This window comes from Diplotaxodon limnothrissa, linkage group LG4 (genome assembly GCF_057381915.1).
Source record: "Diplotaxodon limnothrissa isolate DT_005_m linkage group LG4, D_limnothrissa_male_GT1.1, whole genome shotgun sequence".
In the NCBI taxonomy this organism is placed as follows: Eukaryota; Metazoa; Chordata; class Actinopteri; order Cichliformes; family Cichlidae; genus Diplotaxodon; species Diplotaxodon limnothrissa.
In genome coordinates this window covers 23,780,176-23,797,987 of record NC_140599.1, presented here as the reverse complement: position 1 = coordinate 23,797,987, position 17,812 = coordinate 23,780,176, and the positions used below count along the sequence as shown (strand labels likewise).

General features: G+C 39.1%; 2 protein-coding genes across 4 annotated transcripts; both read right to left on the bottom strand.

Annotated features, from left to right (window-relative positions):
• Positions 1–2,782: 2,782 nt before the first annotated feature.
• dsn1 (DSN1 component of MIS12 kinetochore complex) lies at positions 2,783–5,488 on the bottom strand. 3 transcript variants are annotated; one of them, XM_085352606.1, is made up of 11 exons: positions 5,385–5,488; positions 5,094–5,134; positions 4,745–5,029; positions 4,549–4,622; positions 4,190–4,262; positions 4,016–4,097; positions 3,839–3,895; positions 3,660–3,731; positions 3,404–3,551; positions 2,970–3,057; positions 2,783–2,865 (listed from the first exon to the last, which is right to left on the bottom strand). In XM_085352606.1, exons 1-11 carry the CDS (start codon positions 5,486–5,488, stop codon positions 2,783–2,785), a joined length of 1,107 nt encoding a protein of 368 aa, XP_085208732.1. The 3 variants fall into 3 exon arrangements, with proteins under 3 accessions (XP_085208732.1, XP_085208731.1, XP_085208733.1); XM_085352605.1 differs by having other exon boundaries at positions 4,745–5,018; positions 5,098–5,134; XM_085352607.1 differs by having other exon boundaries at positions 3,839–3,889; positions 4,745–5,018; positions 5,098–5,134; positions 5,385–5,419.
• A 2,037-nt stretch (positions 5,489–7,525) lies between these two features.
• Positions 7,526–17,581, bottom strand: atp13a1 (ATPase 13A1). Its single transcript, XM_085352604.1, has 25 exons — positions 17,088–17,581; positions 15,968–16,057; positions 15,163–15,426; positions 14,911–15,066; positions 14,330–14,399; positions 14,121–14,227; positions 13,896–14,025; positions 13,734–13,789; positions 13,497–13,623; positions 13,253–13,390; positions 12,714–12,834; positions 12,413–12,570; positions 11,971–12,146; positions 11,782–11,892; positions 11,560–11,685; positions 11,371–11,479; positions 11,068–11,261; positions 10,463–10,559; positions 10,197–10,381; positions 9,842–9,956; positions 9,540–9,736; positions 9,301–9,443; positions 8,422–8,533; positions 8,188–8,331; positions 7,526–8,093 (listed from the first exon to the last, which is right to left on the bottom strand). The coding sequence occupies exons 1-25, from the start codon at positions 17,439–17,441 to the stop codon at positions 7,983–7,985; spliced, it is 3,591 nt and encodes a 1,196-aa protein (XP_085208730.1). The 5' UTR covers positions 17,442–17,581; the 3' UTR covers positions 7,526–7,982.
• Between the last annotated feature and the right edge of the window lie 231 nt (positions 17,582–17,812).

Below are 17,812 nucleotides of genomic sequence, written 5' to 3'. Positions count from 1 at the left end.
ATTATTCCTTCAGGTGACCAAGCTCATCTCGTGCACGACCTTTACAAATTGATAGCCCCTTACGTCACCAGAACTGCTTGTTCTATTGTAATTGGTTAAAGCTTTTTTTTTTCTCCCTCACTGATATCGGGTAAAATCATGCACATTTAAATGTCAGGGATGGGGATAGTGATGTGTATATATATATATATATATATATATATATATATATATATATATATATATATATATATATATATATATATATATATATATATATATATATATGTAAAACAAACACTGTAAATAAAACAAATAAATAAGGTGTTACCGCCTCAGTGACTGTGCCATGTTATATTTGTTGGACTAAGTGCAAAGTATGCTGGTGCATGCTACTAAAAAGCCACAGTCTATTCTTGCCCATGAGTAAGTTAAGTGTATTAAAGGAATGATTTGTTCCTCGTGTGTGGTGTCACACACTGTATTAAGGTGTACCTAAAAGTCAATTAACTTTATGTACGCATATATATGCCAATTTCACTTGCAATATTAAATCCCAAAGCAGAACAGCCCAGGCTTAAAATATCGCCTGTCCCGAACCCCCTATGAATGAAACAACCCATCAGTTTTCAGTATGAAAATGTTGACAGCAGATTGAAAACAAGTGTCCTTGTTTTTTGCAAACTGGGCAATTCTGCTGTAGTTTATCACTCAGATCAGAGAGACAGCTTTCCAAGACGAATGGCTGACTGAATGGATGTGGAGGAGAGTTGCACCCAGCCTTGCTATACTGAGAAGAGATGATGGGTGTACATGAGGGAGTATAGAGCAAACTGGCAGTGGTTTATGCTGACTCTCCAACCATCCATCCACTACAATCTGTAGCTAATCAATCTAAAGTTAGAGACAACAAGAATAGAATATACAGTAAACCTACACAGTAATTGGTCTTTGCATGTGCAGGCAGTACAAGTCATGGTTCAGGTGTTATACACAGTGGCTGTACACAGTGCAGTTCTTACAAAGTTGTCTTTTTCTTTTTGATACAACCACACCTCTAACCATATAAACATTTGGGTTTAAACTACATAACAAATATAAAACGGGTTAATGAACTTTTTCTTGTCGCTTCTAATAATAGTCTAAGAACAAGAAGGAAGCCTGTATACAGAATAATTTAAATAATAGGTACTTTAGAGTGTCTTCTTCTATAGAAGAACTCTAAAGTACCTATTATTTAAATAGACATTGCACCAAAATCAAACGCTTCTAACATGCCAGTTATTGAAGTTTCTTTTGTTTTTTAAAGCAGCAGTGTATCATACAATTTTAAGTAACTGGCCCCTAAAGTCATTTTCCGTCACTGTCAAGAGACCTCCCTTGACAGTAAAAAGGCTGTCATTGGCTCTGTAAACTTTGGTTGTTTTATTGTTGGTGATTCATTTAAGGATCATTTCTGTGAAACTTCTATTCATTTGGATGCTAAAGCTGCCCTCCTCTCACCCCACAAGCATCAAGCCTCATTTTCATCTAAATAAGAATCGATCTCTCCTGCTGTGCACCGTCCTCCCTTACTCACAGCTCTCACGGTCACAACCCCACTTGTCTTCTCTTTGCTTGTTCCTATGCTAGAGAGCACAGGGACAAGCATCACTCTCCTGAATACATTTAGATGGAAAATTCGCCATACTCCATGTTTGAGATCACAACTGCAAAGCAGAGGAAGTAATTTACTCTTATTTAATGCTGGCAAAAGGGGGGCGGTGGGATTTCTTGCTGTAGTCATCAGAGAAGCAAATTAAGCATGAACATTAATGAGTAAATGAGTCCAAGACATCGGAGAGACAGCGAACAAAGCTTTGACTGACTGGTACAATGTCAAAGCTTCGTTCTGCATCAGTGACCAAGCCAAACGCAAGAGATGGGGGTGAGTCACTGTGGGGGAGGGGCCTCCTCCTGAATGGTCAGGGGACACTGATGAAGTGAAATAGATGCGGCACCGAAAGGAGAGCAAATGTGACTGAGGATGAGCATATGAACCCTGAATAATCCCAAATGAAAATCCACCTGTATTCAATCGCTTGCGGTTTTCCAGTAGTACAAGTCAATTCAAGCTGCTAACGTATTTCATTTCTGCATAGTTTACTGACATCATTTATACTATACTGACCATGTGTACTTACCAAATTCTTTCGGTTATCATTGGTGAGAATAATTATAGTATAGTAATAGTCAAACCACTTCAAAAGCTGTCACATCAAATGCACGCCATTACTCTTCACTCAATAAATACAATATTAGTTTTTGACTTTGATACAAATCACCTCAGACAGGTCATCAGCTCCTGGATGTGGGGATTTCTTGCAGTTTTTTTTTTTTAAATTGATGAACAAGCAGTAACCTTTATTTTGCAGGATTGTGACAATCTTTCACAAACAACTTTTTATTATCTGCCAGTCTTAGCAGTCACCGGTTTTTACAGGTGAGAAGTACTTAATTAAACCTTGACGTAAAAACCGCGCTGGCGATTTACCAAGCTTATCACAACTTTATATAGCCAGCTACTGCCATCTGCTGGTCAAGCACAAGCATTACCTGAACAACGCCCATCACCATTTCTACTTCTGACTGAAACAGCCTTATTTGACTTGGAAAACATTAGAGTTGACTTTGTCATGAAACAAGACATCAAATCAAGAAAAATCACATACTGGTCAAATTAACAGAGACACATACAAGCATACTATATAAGCCAAACAAAGCCATGGTCCACCAGAAGCCAGACTGCTAATGATTTCCTTCCTTATGAAGTTGCAGAGGATAAAGGTGCTGTCATAAGATTCCTGAGCACGTCAGATGAAAGATCCTGAAATCCAGCCTTTGCCGCTGGTAGAAAAAGAAATCATATTGGTCAGTCAGTTCATTAAACCCTTGTCTAATATGCCTAAACAGTTGCATGCTAAAAAAAAAAATAATGACAAAACTATTACCCAGCCGGCCACTAGTTTCTTTCACCAATAACTGAGAGTGTGTTTTGATAGACAGAAGCTCTCTAACCATCTTACATTGTGTGTCCATCTAAAGGCAAAGAAGAAGAAGAAAAAAACAAAACCTCATTGCATAGCATTTGCAAAACAGATGAATATAGTTCTGAAGTTAAGGCGTTTTTATTTGATTTGATCCTCTTCCTATTTGACTGTTCATGTATATGCTCTTAAAATAATCACAAATAATCACACTAAACTCACACTAAAATATAAGCAGCAATAAGAGTTAAAGTTTGTAACTTAGATGTTAAGTGCCCAAAAGCCAGCACATGTACTCTGGTTAATCAAGGATGTGTAGCTCACATTGCTTTCAAGTTTTCTAGTGATGATGATTTAAAAAAAAAAAAAATAAAAAAAATAAAAAAAATCCAACATACAATCATGGACATGGTGTGAAGTAGGGGTTGTTGTTTACACAGGACAGCCTGGTAGTCAGGTTTACTCTGTATGAAAAGGTGCTGTGAGGACTGGGCCACTGATGTAGACTCTAGCGATACACCCGTCTCCTGGCCATTCTCCACCTTCCTGAAATGAATAAAGGAGCAGATTACCAAGAAAGTTTTGAGAAGACAATAATGGAACATTAATGAGTCAGTGATATAGTAATTCTTCAATAAGAACAAATATATTCACATTTCCAGTTCCTTTGCTTTGTTTCTGTGTTTGTTCAGCAGTGTCTCCCAAGATTCGCTTTCAGCCTGAAGCCTAAAACACAAGAGTTAGTTGAAAAAAATTTATGTTGCTTTAATGAATACCATGTGGCTGACTGGTAATTTCTTTAAATGGCTATAAGGGCATAAAGAACAACATGCCTGTTAATGGCTCTTTGGTATTTTTCCATGGCTTTTTGCACTGCGGGGTTACTAGATCTAAAAGCAAACAGAAGCAAAAAAAAAAAAAAACACTAGAAAATAATCAGTAAGTATGGAAAAAATAAAAAAATTATAATCCATGTGAATTACTGGATACATAAATTACAACTACAATACCTGGCTGCACTAGAAGGTTGTTGATGTGTTTCATTATGTAATGTATCGGCCAGGCAACCCCACTCTTTCTGGATGTGCTCAACTATGCAAAGAAAGGCCAGGAAAATAAACAGAATATTTCTGTATCATACAATAAAGAGCCTCAAATCCAATGTATATCAAATGAACACCAACCTTGTTTTTGAAAAGTCTCCAATGAGGCATTTGGCACTGACTGAAGCTGATTTTGAGTTCTTCCTATTGCCAACTAGGGATAAAACAGATGATTAGGTGGATAACCTTGAGGAATCTTGACAATTCACTACATGTGCTCCACTAAAGTAATGCAACCAAGATCTTTCCAGTTAACTGTGATTGTAGCTGAATGATTTTACACAAATGGCTTTATTTCTCCATTTATTCAGTCAATTTTCTAAATGTGCGGTACGTTTAAAAGCACACACACAAGCTTTAGCAGTGAGATGAACAGTATAACATTGCCCCTAGTTATTTAAATTTTCAGTTTGTTATAGCTAATGTTCTTAAGATCATACCTTCATCGAAGCCTCCATTAATTTCACGATCCTCTCATGGTGTGATAAGGATGTGCTTATGTTTCCACACAAAGCTGTCGTAAACACATAGATAAATGTTTATATTGCAGGGGGAAAAAATGAAGAGGAAGAAGAAGAAGAAAAAAAACCACTCCATGACCATACTTTACAATGGGCATAAAGCCTCACATCTCACCCTGATATGGATTGGGAAGGGCAGGGAGAGATCTTCGGCTTATAGTAGACCTCCTCCAGGATTTCCTGTGTGCAGTGGGGCTCACAGAGGACCCTGTATGCTCATCACTATTTTCTGGCTGAACCTCTTGGACGTCTATGTCTGGTTGCCCTTTTGCCACATCTGGCGTCTCTGTTGTGGGTGATATCATGTCGGTACGGGGAGACTTGGGTGGGGGAGATGTACCGGGACTTGTGGGAGAGCATCTTTTCGAAGACTGTTTCCCTGGGTTGGCCTTGGTAAACACAGGTTGAAAAACATTATATTTAGCACGAGTGACGTTGTTAGCTTAAATGTAAGTTAAAATGCCTTACCTCACTCTGGCTGTCAGCTAAGGTGACACTTCCGCAACTGTAAGAATATTTTGCGAATTTAAAAGACAACGACACATATGCAAAAATATTAATAATATACATTTGGATAAAAAAAAATACTATTACGTATCGCTGAAAACTTTACTTTGCTAAGCAACGGCAAACTACAGTGATTTTCGTTCAACAAACCTCTGTCAGCCATAAGCCTTTAAGAAAAAATACTTAATTCATCAACTCCTGTTTATAATAAACTGCTTGCGTTTGGCTTTATAAACCAAGATACGTACCCGTCTTGACCAACTTCCAAATCCTTTTCCGCCATTTTTCTTTCAAATAGTTGTTCACCCAGCGCGCCCAAAAAACCACACCCCTCCAGGGAACTAAGCAGCATGGGAAATGTAGTTTGGCATTAACATATACAAACGAGATCGCGGCCAACATAGCGAATGCCCTCGAAGCATTTAAACATAGTTGACAAAGCAGTCCACCTTTACTTTCAGTGTAGTTACAGACATTGACTTTTGAATAGAGATATGATGGTTTTCGGGAAAAGTGTTTAACTTTGTAAGGTTATTAGGAGCCGTGTGGTGCACGGTATGTACAAAGGCTGTGTGTAGAACACAAGACACAGGACATGTAGTTTGCATATTCCCAAAGAGTTGTGTCACTTTTTCTTTCTTTTTTATTTTACATATTGAATATCACAGTGAAGTAAAATATGTGGCTCCACAATATGCCTATATTGTAATGACATGTAGAAATTCAGGATACAAGTTCTGACACCTCCTTGGATCAAGCTCGACCTACTGGGGTTGCCCAATGTAAATGATCAGCTCCATACCTGGTCTTTTTTGTAAAACCTGGTTGAATTTCTTTTGGATTATCTGATGATTTTCTGGTGTTTTGTGACCTCTGAATTTTAGGCCTTTTGCTTAATCTCCTTTATGGCATTTCCTGACTGCTGGCAATTTTAGTTTTAAGTTAAACCCTTGTTATTTGTCAAAAGCACTCTGTAGTACATTTCATTTTGTTAAGTAATAACTATGGATGACAATCAGCTCTTGCTGGGACATTTACGCCAAAAATTCTCCTCTATTTCAGAAGCCACCTACTTAAACTGGAGTATAAGTGATTAATATTGCAACCACCTCTATTGCACAGATCTTGTCATTCATGTGCTCCCTTTGTCCAATCATGCACAAACACTTACCCAAGCTTTTTAGCAGACCACTAACCTATGATGATACATTGCATGTCACTTTTAGATTTTCCTGTTAAGGTTTCAGTTTCTGTGCTTACTCTTTTCATTGCAATTAATTTTTACCATAATGGATCCAGCATTCCCCTACTGGTCACTCAAATCTGCATATTCACATCCTAGTAATCTTTCTAGATCTCTATCTCTATCATAGTGTCAAAATTAGAGAGTTGCAGTGAAAGCATTTTTTTTCTCTTCATTTGTTTACAGCAGAGTTTAAGGTTCACTGGCCCCTGGTTGGAATGTGTTCATAGCTGCCAAGTCACCTTCATGTCAAGTGTACATATGTATCAAAAATATATAAAATTGGATGCACCATCCATATACAAAACAGTGTGAAATGTTAAAAATTCAAGTGATAATCAAGTTCAACCATTTCAAAAGATTTTTTTCACTTTTTTTTAAATGACCTTTTCAAAAAATAGTGGAACTATTTGTTACATTTCAAAGGGCTAAAATGTTCCCCCCATCAGCAAGTTTAAGAAACACAAATACGGTTATTTAGGACTTAATATACATGTTAACTGTGAAACTTTGACAATGAGGAAAATTACCACTAACTGTGTTTAAATCTGTCACTCCATCTGTCTTTTCATTAGTAAAGCAGAAAATTAGCCCTGGCAGCTAATGAAAAGCTAAAGCCAACTTCTCAGAAAATAATTGACACCTTTCCCATTGTCTATTCTTGACACTGTCTGAGTATATAAGCACATTTTAGATTTTATGTCCCAGTAAAGGGGAAAGTAATTGAGTAATTGGTACACTTCTTGATCCACACTGAAATCCAAATTCTCCCTAATCTTTTTGAGAATGGTGGTTTGTTTAAGATGCTTTACTTTGCTCAAAGATTATATATGGTGTGCTTCTATGACCGACATGTTTGTTAGATCAGTCAGCAAGTAAACAAAAAGTTCAAGAGCTCACAGGCATCTCTGATAACCTGAAGCTAGGTGAAATGGCACATTTGTTTTGGCCAGTGTCACAAGTCCCATGAGATAAACGCTTTCAATAATAACCTTCTTTGTACATTTACATTGTACTACAAGTCCCTGACCACGCTTTACTTACCTATCTTAAGGAACAGGGTTTTTCATGACCAGTTGGACATGGTCAACCTTGACAAAACACGTGGCAGACTTCACAATTTGTATTAAGTCTTTATAAGTCTGTTAAAGATGTTTCCACTTTTTACAAAATCAAGGAGGGGAATCAAAAAAATCCAAAACACTTTCCCAATTCTCTTGGAGAATGCCCCTTTTTGTGCCTGTATGTTTCACTCTGGCTGGCACAATCTCACACTCCACTCAATACTGCTGTCTTCATGGCGTTTTGTAACAGTGGTGAGCAACAGATAAGGAAAGAGAGAAATGTGGAAAAAAATGAGTCATGAGGAAAAGAATGAAAACAATTCAAACATAGACTTGATGAAAATACAGAAACACAGATGGTTAAGGAGGAGGGCAGAGCAGGACATAGGAAGCGATACACAGTGTGCAGTATTGTACGCCATGACTGTCTCAGCTGTCCCGTATTTTTCACAACAGCTTTTCATTCTCTTCCTCTTCCAACATCATCTCTCCCTTTACAGTTTGGTTGGTAAAGGCAGTGGTTGCTGTTGGCACCAAGTTTAAGAAGGCAGCCTGAGAGTTCCTTTGCCCAGCAGGAACTGCAAGACACGGTCCACCAGCAGAGCAGCAACAAAGTCCACCACCAGAACCTGGGCAATGATGAATTTGAACTGCAAGAAGAAGAAGACAGGTCAATCAGGAGGTATATAATTATTATGAGGATATTAAAACAAAACAATGCATAGTAAAACAATGTCAGCTCACCTCAGTTGGAATATCTACAAGAGCAAACTGTTCATTGAATTCTGGTGAGGATCCAGTAAGAAGTCCGACAATTGCTAAACCTGACAAAGCGATACTCCACAGTAGAGGTCGATTCTCGCTAAGAGACTCCATGAAGGGGTGACCCTAACACGCACAAAGACAAATGCTTTGAGTCTTCTATATAAACGCTTTAAAGATGCAGCAATAACAAATATTAATACTAAGGATAAATACCTTGTAGTTAATGGCAAAGGTGGCCATCTGCATGGCCATTGACATGATGTACACGGTGCTGTTAATTAGACTTGGTTCAAACTCTTTATACAGATCTACAAACTGCTCCGCTCTGCAAATGAGAGGACACAATTAAAATCTAAAAAATTAAACAACTATACAAAACTATAACATTAAATAAATTAGGTAATGTAATCAGGTAAAAATTAGAAACAAATTAGAAGCAGGTTAAACCAGGATGGTAAATTCCTGGCTTAATTCTTCTTTTGCCTTTGCATTTAAAAGGCAAAAGAGATCCTCAGTCAAGTCATTTAAGAGGCCTGTGGCCCTTACAGCAAGCACATTTTATGCCTTTGGAATTGTACAAAGAACACATATAAAGCAACAAGTTACTAAAATTTGGAAGCTCTTTAGGAGACCTATGCAATAAGACATTTAAAGATAAATTAAAAACATTTTATATCCAGTTGTATAACATGCAGATAGGAAAGCAAAAAGTAAAGTAACTCAAATGATTTTCCCAGTTTAAGTAAAAAACTTCAATATCTGAAGAGCCTTAGAAAATGTTAGTACTTAATGAATATTTGATGTTGAAATGCCATTCATATTTTATTTTTAAATCAACTTCAAATTATTTTATTTACATAAACTGCTGCTGACTACTGATAGGACACCCAGTCTTGGCTGATTTTGGAGAGAGAAAAACATCTCTAATCTAGTCCATTACATCTGGAATTTATCTGTGAAAGAATGAAAGTTCAAACCATATCTGAACAATACTAACAATGTAAACAATTAACCATAAAAGCAGAAGTGATTTTATTTATTTGTTCATTAATTTTTTGTCCTGTTGTCCCTTTCTGTCCAAATTTGATTTACCTGGGCGGACTTCTACTTTGTGCCTCTTTGTAAAGGTAAACAAGACTGCAGAAGTGAACAGCAAACTGCAGGAGCACAGTCAAAACTGTATATAGATTGAAGATGTTTGGTAAGGGCCGCTCTCGAGACAGTGTTTTCAGTGGCTAGACAAAGAGGAAAAGAGGTTCTTAGTTTGACTGTAATTGAACATGGTGAACAGATGTCATGGTAGAAGAAAAACATTAGGTAAATATTCTCACCTTTGACCTAGAGATGAAAAGGAAGCATCCAGCCAAAAGGAGACCTTGCAGAGTTGCTTGGAAATCACTGAACTTCACTCCCTCGAGGTAGAGGACAGACTGACTGTAGGCTAGCACTAGAGCATTGAGAGCAAGGATCTTGAACATCTGGAGTGTTGTTACCAGAGTGCAACGGCCTTGCTTTATTACATGGCAGACTGGGGGCAAACACAAAATAACAAGTTTTAGAAATGGTTAAACACAGATGGTTTGATCGGTGTAGATTATGAAAAGAGATAAAATCAAAAGGTTGTGTAACTTACTGCACTGTATGGAAGAGAGTTTTGAGGTGAAGGGAGCAGCAATGGAGGCATCACCTAGCTTCACTACTTGTACCTGATCCTCTTCAAGTTCACGCAGGACTTGACTGATCCTCTCCTGTTCCAGAAAAACCCTGATATTAACACCAGTGTACTACAACTCTTATTACTCAAGTAAAAGCCAAGTTAATGACCTTTTCTAGGAATAACATTTTTTTAAATTACCCCTAGATAGATAGGTAATTACAGAGCAGAATAGACTAGCAGGACAGACTAGCGTGCTACATTCAGTAGACTAATGAATATAAATTGGTTTCAAGAAGAGTCATTGGAGTTTAAGCAAATTACAGTTACACACCTTTTGTGCTGCAAGCTGCTCTTCTCTCTGGGCCATCACCCGTTGTCTAGCGGCCCTTGAGCTCAGTTTGCCTCCTGAAGTGACAGGCGGTAAAGGTCTGGTTTCTGATGTGGATGACTCCTTTTCTCTTCCACGCTTCTTTTTTTCAGGCATGCGCTCAGGGGCATTGGCTAATAGTGCAACACCTGAGGGAGGAGGAAAAAAAGTAATCATTGCAATCTGCTGGTGTCATAAATGCTAACTCAATTATAGCTGATAAATCTTACCTATGTGAGCATGTTTCAGAGCTCCCACATCATTTGTACCATCACCGCACATCAGTGTCACATAACCCAGCCCCTTCAGACTGGTGATCACAAATTCCTGAAACACAATGGATGAGTAAAGTATTGTTACAAACACTGCCAGTATTTCCTAAAATACATTTCAACAAACCCCAGAGAAGTCTAACCAAATGTGTTCCAGTTACTACCTGTTTTTTTACAGGTATAAAATGCCTCTGTTTTGAATGCACTACAAACAGACTTCTGAAACTACTACCTGTCTGTACTCTGTGATAGGTCCCACTGTAATATTCTCATTACTATTAAGAAACAATTAAGATTTTAAAATTTGACACCAACAAATTGATAACTAGTGCTTGACATAGACAACAACAAATGATTGCCACACTCCACTGAGGTCCCCCCCCCCCCCCCCACCCACCCACCCACCCCTTTTTTAAAACCTGTTAAGCTACTTTCCCATGGCTGCATATAGAGGCACACTAAATGTAACCCAGGGATAAATTTCTATGAGTTGATCTTTTGAAATGTTTCAAAAGTATGAATCATAACACTATTAAGGGATCCAATGGTGCTTAGGGCCCTACCTTCTGTTTTGGACTGACACGAGCAAACACTTGAATGTGAGGCAACAGGGTGTGGAGTAGCCGGGGATCACAGCTCAATCTGGCCAGCCCTTCCCCTGTTACACATAAGTCAAACTCGCGCACAAATGAAGAAATGGATGGCGGGGGCAGTGGTGCACACACAGTGCCATCAATGGATTCCCACTGCCATGTACCTGGAAAAAAAACATAATTTTAATACATAACATGTTTTGTTCTTGATCTAAACACCTAGGCCGTTATTTGAGTAACACACGTAGTTCTATAATGCGATACTCCTCTTACCTTGATTAGAGCTTGGCTGTAATATAAGGGTGTGTTCTTTCTGGATGAAGTGGAGTTCTCTTGCTACATGACATGCCGTTAAAGGGTTATCACCTGTGATCATGACAACCTGAAAGAAGACAGATGTATTAAGCATCTTAAAACATTACTCAGTACATTTGTGTAATTTTGCAACATCTGCTTATTTACATGATGAGATGCTTCTTGGATCTCTCTGATGACAGCTTTGCTGTCATTCTTAAGCGGACAAGACACGACCATGAACCCAGCAAAATGAAGGTCACACTCCAGAGCATCGCGACTCATCTCCCGAACCTTTGTGATCACCCAGAAACAATCAGGTCAGTTTCAAACAAATTTATTTTCAGATAAGACAATATCTGAACATTCTGAGTAAAATGAAACAAGAACCTGCTGATGACTAAGGTGTCCCATCTCTTTGTAGCCCAAGGCCAGCACTCTAGCTCCCTCCCGTGACATTTCCTTGTGCACTTGGTCATAACTTGCAGGACATTCTGCAAACTACAATGACAGACATGTTAGGATATACTTGATTATGCTGTAAGACATGAGCATTTTTTTCAGGATGTCAGCCTATACCATTCCTCTGAGTGTCTCTGGAGCGCCCTTAACAGTTGATATGTAGCAGAGTTCAGTGGAGCCAAGTTTCTCGTAGGAGGCCAGGACAGACATCCTCTTTAGAGCGCTGGCAAAATGGAAACGCTGGTGGATCTTAAGTCCCTGGGTTTTAATGCCTCGTGGAAATACCTTTTCATCTGGTCAAAGAGACAAAAGTTAGCATTGTGTAAAAGACAGATGTACCCAAATACTAATATTTGCTGTAAAAGTACAATTGTATTTAAAAATAAGCATTGCTTTAAGATAAACTACAAGCTCAACACAACGGGTATGGTAATGCAAGCATGAGAAAATTTGAAAAGGAAACATTATTTAACAAAAACATGAGTCTATACTGCACATGTTCTGTCACACACAAGCCATTTCCCTGCACTGTGTATCTGAAGGGATTACTTTCTGGTACCTTTTGTAAGGGTCCAGTCAGCAGCAGTCAGCATGGCCTTCTCTAGTGGATCTCCAACTAGTTGTCCATCATCCATAGTGACCAGTGAGTGACAGGTAGCCACCACCCTGTGTGTCTCAACTGGAATCTCAGATACAGGCATCACCTCCTTCCCCTCTCTGTCATAAAAAATAAGTTCCACGTAACGTAAATGTATGTAAATATTAACCAACCTAAAGTACAGTGTAGTATGCTTTGTCATTGTGCTTCACAATTTTTGCTGTTATGGCAAAACAGTAATATCGGTGCTGAAAGTGTTTACCTAAGACCGGCTACTCCTCGTACTACCAGACTATCACTGGTGAGTGTTCCTGTTTTGTCAAAACAGCAAATCTCCACTTTCCCAGCAAATGGTATCCTGAAAGGCTCTGTGCAAAATACATCTGAGGAGTAGAAAAAGAAGAATGAAACATTGCTGTTACAAGTTTTGTTTTATAAGCTGCCTTTCCAAGTCTTCACAAGTTTTTACATCTAAATCTAATCTAAATGCCTAAATGTTTGAAACTGACCATCTAAACAAAATCATAGGAATTTGTTCAGCTTTTGGTTTTGCCATTTTTCTCTCTCATATGTAGCAGATAGCAAGAGACTGTCCGTGTCACATGGAAATACTGTGGGTGCATTCAGGCTTGACACAGACTTTGTGCTACGGAGCTGGCAGGGTAAAACTGGTTTAATATCTGATCAAACTAATGTGGCCATTTTCCTTTTCACATTCAGCGCTGATATCTAGGAAAGTTTAAGGCTATAGTGCACATCTTATATTCAACAAACAAACACAAGTCATGCACACAGACTTACAAAGTTTAGCTAGGGCAATAAGAGATGTGTTAACTGCTAGAGAAAGCTCTATGGGAAGTTCTGGTGGAACCACTGAGGTGAGGATAAGCGTGCACTCCAGAAAGAGCTTGTATCGGTTTCTGCTTAGGTCCTTGGTCCCTAACAGGATGAAAGCACAAGTACATTATTTAGATACAATTTATTCCAGACACATGACGTGTTAGTTATGAATTACATCTCAGTAAGCTCATTCTTGGCCTCTCACCTTCAACCCACACATAAACAGCAGCAGCAATGGCAAACACAAGAAGGAAAAGAATGAAGATGAAGGTCTCCAGGTTGTTCGCTGTCACTCTCTTCACACCAAAGAGAATTGTCCTTAACAGTTTACCCTAGAGGCAAGTTTGACAACACACATTTAATACACTTTCGGGTATGACATAACACAGACTATAGATTGCTATCAAAACTAGAATATAAATGCAGTAAGCAAATTCCTGACCTGAGAGGTGTAGAATCCTGTTCTCAGTACGTAGGCTACACAACCATTGTCTACCGCTGCACATAAAGAAGAAGACTTTAAAGCATGCACCTAATCTTAAAAAGATATATAATACATAATCATTATCAGGAATCATTTACAGAAAATGGAATTAGGACTTACGCTTGAGTCCAGCACTGGCTTTTAAAGGCGGGCTATGCTGAACTACTTTAGTCCCACCAGAGATGACATGGAGGCGAGAGTCTGTCTGAAGATCCAGGATTCTTTCTGGGTCCAAGTCCTCAATTGGCTCCTGATCACCACATATTTTTAGCAATTAGCTGAGCTACACAAAGACTAATGCCATTTTGAATAATCAGACATTGTAATCACCTATATGTTTCTAACCTTCATCTGGGGCACAGATTCTCCAGTTAGCATGGCCTCATCCACAATGCAACGGCCCCTAAGCAGCAACACATCACATGGGACCAAGTTGTCCTGTGGTGAGCGCCCTATTAGGTAGAGAAGTAGAGAATATACATTTAGCCACAGCTAAACAGAGTTAAGTTGATTTTTGTGTTGAGAAATCACGAAAACATTGACTGGAGACTCACCAATTGAGACAATGTCTCCAGGGACAAGTTCGTCACTAGAAATATGTCTCCACTTCCTGTTGCGATATACCTGTCAAAAAATACATGTATTTAATATGGGCTGCTTTAAATACTTGCACTGATTAAACAAAACATTGCAAGAATCCTTGATGAGCTTGCTACCAAATCTCAAATCAATTAAGGCAAGAGAACTACAAATCACAACGCTCAGTGATGCTTTCAGCATAGCTTTGTATTAGCCATGGTCCTGTGTTAAAGCAAGCATGAATCAGATTTGTTCCAACACTCTGACCCTGGTTCATTGGTCCCTTCTCAGACCAGTGTCACTACCTGCTAACCACTGATTATGTGGCCATTATTAAAATTAGGTTTTTAGAACTACGCATTTATCCCACAACAAGTATATTCACTATAAGAACCAACTCTTCACTTAACATCTAATATATTTTAGATGTTGACGTGTTATGATAATTAATGTAATTGCAGGATTTCTTTGGCTTGTCTGCAATATTGACAATAATGTTTTTTGCTTTATACTTTCAAAACATATCATACAAAACAATAAAATACATCAACCCTACCTGAATCATATAGGGCTTGTTTCCCATGCGCCGAATCTCTGACATATTTCTCATTTGCTGCTGGACCAGAGAGGCCTCAAATGCCACCAGCATGAACAGCGTGAAAACACTGTAGTACCAATACTCATCCAGACACCACAGCCCCACACAAAACACCTGATATATGGACGAAGGTGCGTAACAATACATGAATGCAAGAATATTTACATATATTTTTGAAATATAAAACCTGTCAAATACTTCCACACATACCTGGAAAACAAAAAAGGGAGCTGTGGCCCTTTCTTTGAAGAGCTCCAGAAAATCTGGAACAATCATTTCAGCACGATTGGTGCCATAACGCTTCTCTGCAGCTTTGAGCTCAGTCTCCTCCTGGTAGCCACGCCAGGATTGAAAGTATCCCAGTGGGTTACTTATGGGAAATGCTATTGGAAGGAAACATTTCTTTTCTTTGTAGTCAAAGGTGTAGCGGATCTTTTGAAACTCGAAAGACAGAGTTCTTTCCCCGTTTTCATCCTGTTGGACAAAATAAGAAATTGTATACTGAAGCATTCACAAAAGGCTGAAAGGCACTTGATACTCCTTACAATTTTCACATCATGTCTAATTATAGCAAATTATATGTACTCTCAAGTAGGGGAATATTTTAGAAAAAGATCCAACAAAGTTGTGGCCTTTTCAGTGGGTAAACTGAAAATGGTTTATCTCCAGTATACCAGTGTATCTGCTATGAAAGCGAACCTAACACTGAGCACTTTGTCAAGACTGCAGAGACAGCAAGACAACACTTTCCCATTTAACTTCTGTTACTACTCAAGCATGATACATGGGACTATCAATGCTGCAGACTGTAAGCTATTAAAATTATTTTCCTTGCCTAAAGTAAAACCAAAAACCTTCCCAGAAGGTTCACACATAAGCAGCATTCATAAGAAAGTGACAAAGGAGACAGTGTTGCTTCAAAACCTTGGGATTTGTCAACAGGAAGCATGCTCCAGATCAACAACAAAATCCACATCATTTCAGAGGATGCCAGGAGTAAATTATGTGCACTGACCTGGTCCCTCTGTAGTGCTACTAGCTCCGCGGAGCCATTGTTGGGGGTGGGTATGACCTTTGCCAGCGTAGCCTTTTCTGGGTCTGGCTCCTGCAGACGTCAAAAAAGACAGGTGACAAATTCACACACAACAGTCACACTTATTTTTGGCATAGTCGTGTGCCTCATGAATTTTGTTCCTCTAAAATAAAGCATTCCCTGATGTACAGCAAACATGCATTTCAGGCAGAATGTGAAAATGCACTTGTCCATTATATTTTGTGGGCTTTTAGTCTTTATTGTATTAAGAAAGTAAAGAGAAGACAAGAAAGCACAGTAAGTAGCCTCAGGGCAGATTTAACCTGCTAAACTATACTGGGACCTCAATATAAAACTATACTTAACTTTTATGTCTGACTGTAAAATTGAGCTTGATTACGTTATTGATGCAAATATAACTTTGATTTTGTGAAGGGGAAACTATTCTTATGCAGCTGCTTGCTAAGTAAACACAGAAATGCTGAGCACCAGGGTTTTCTTCCCCCCAAATTAGGTTTGCTTTACTTAGTTGGACATAAAAAACAAACAAACAAACAAATAAGATTATGCAAATATTTCACATACTCATTGCTTTTCTGTACACAGACCACTTGTGTTTAGATACATAATACGCCCACCAGTTATTGGTGTGGAGGCTTCCATCCTAGTCAAGAAATGTTCCTATATAAACTTTCAGCAATAAGTCAATCTCCCATTGGGAGGATTAAAGTCACGTAGGTTTTTACGCCTTTTTTGATTCACATCTGCCCCGTTTTAGAACACAGTGAATTTGGAAATAATGTCCAAAAGTATACTGATGACTTTAAATGAAGGTACTAAATGTTGTAGCGAAGATTTAAAATACGATTTTATAAGGGAAATGTGGAGATGTACGGTGAAAGTTTGGTCATTTGTGTCCATGAAATTAGTGCAGTGATTATAACCAGAAAACCTGTTCTGCTCCACTGGTTTCAGACACCTGTACCTGCACTTGAGCTCATGATGTTCCTGACCTTTGACATAGACAAACACAGAAGGGCAAACCAGTGGGATCTATTTGGATATCAGCAGGCTTAATAAGATATTTATTAATTATGTTTACCTTTGAACAAGTGAGCCAACAATGCGCGTGCACAGACCAATAACCGGAAAGTGCTGTGAGGACGTGCGCGATCCCGATAGCAGCTAACGCCAGGAGGCCTGCCTCTGGATAATCTGGGGCTCCGTACACTCCTAGCCATACGTACAGCCAGCCCGGGTAGAGAAAAGCCAGAAACGGGAGCACAGTGCCGTGCAGCAGTCGGGGCCTTCGCCTGTACAGCGTCACCGAGCTCACCAGCTCATCGCCGGTGCCGCTGTCATGCTGGTTATGGTTCACAGAGGGGGCCATTTGCAGCTCACCCGGTCCCCGGATTCCGTCTGCAGCTATTCTCCCGTCTTTCTTGGTGTCATTCATCGTACTGTGCTCGCCCCTCTGGCCCCCTCTATCATCCACCACCACCCGTCGTGCTGTAGCCTGTAAAAATAGGAATCTACACACGGAACGGTGAGCGGTTTTGCCCTCAGAGCCCGTTTACTGAATCGCTCGCTCCCACGGCCGTGTCTTCCGCATACGTAACGACGTAAAGACACGTAATGTTCTAGCTGGCACAACGCGATTGAACCGGGAAAAACAACGTTGTTTTTTTTGTTTTTACCTCGAAATACTTGTAAAATTTACTGTTTAAAGTAAACATTAAAAACATTAACACTTCTAAATATAGGGGTGTATCTGGCAAAATGTAGACTTTATTTGCATGTTTATCGAGCAAGTGGCTTTCCCCTTTA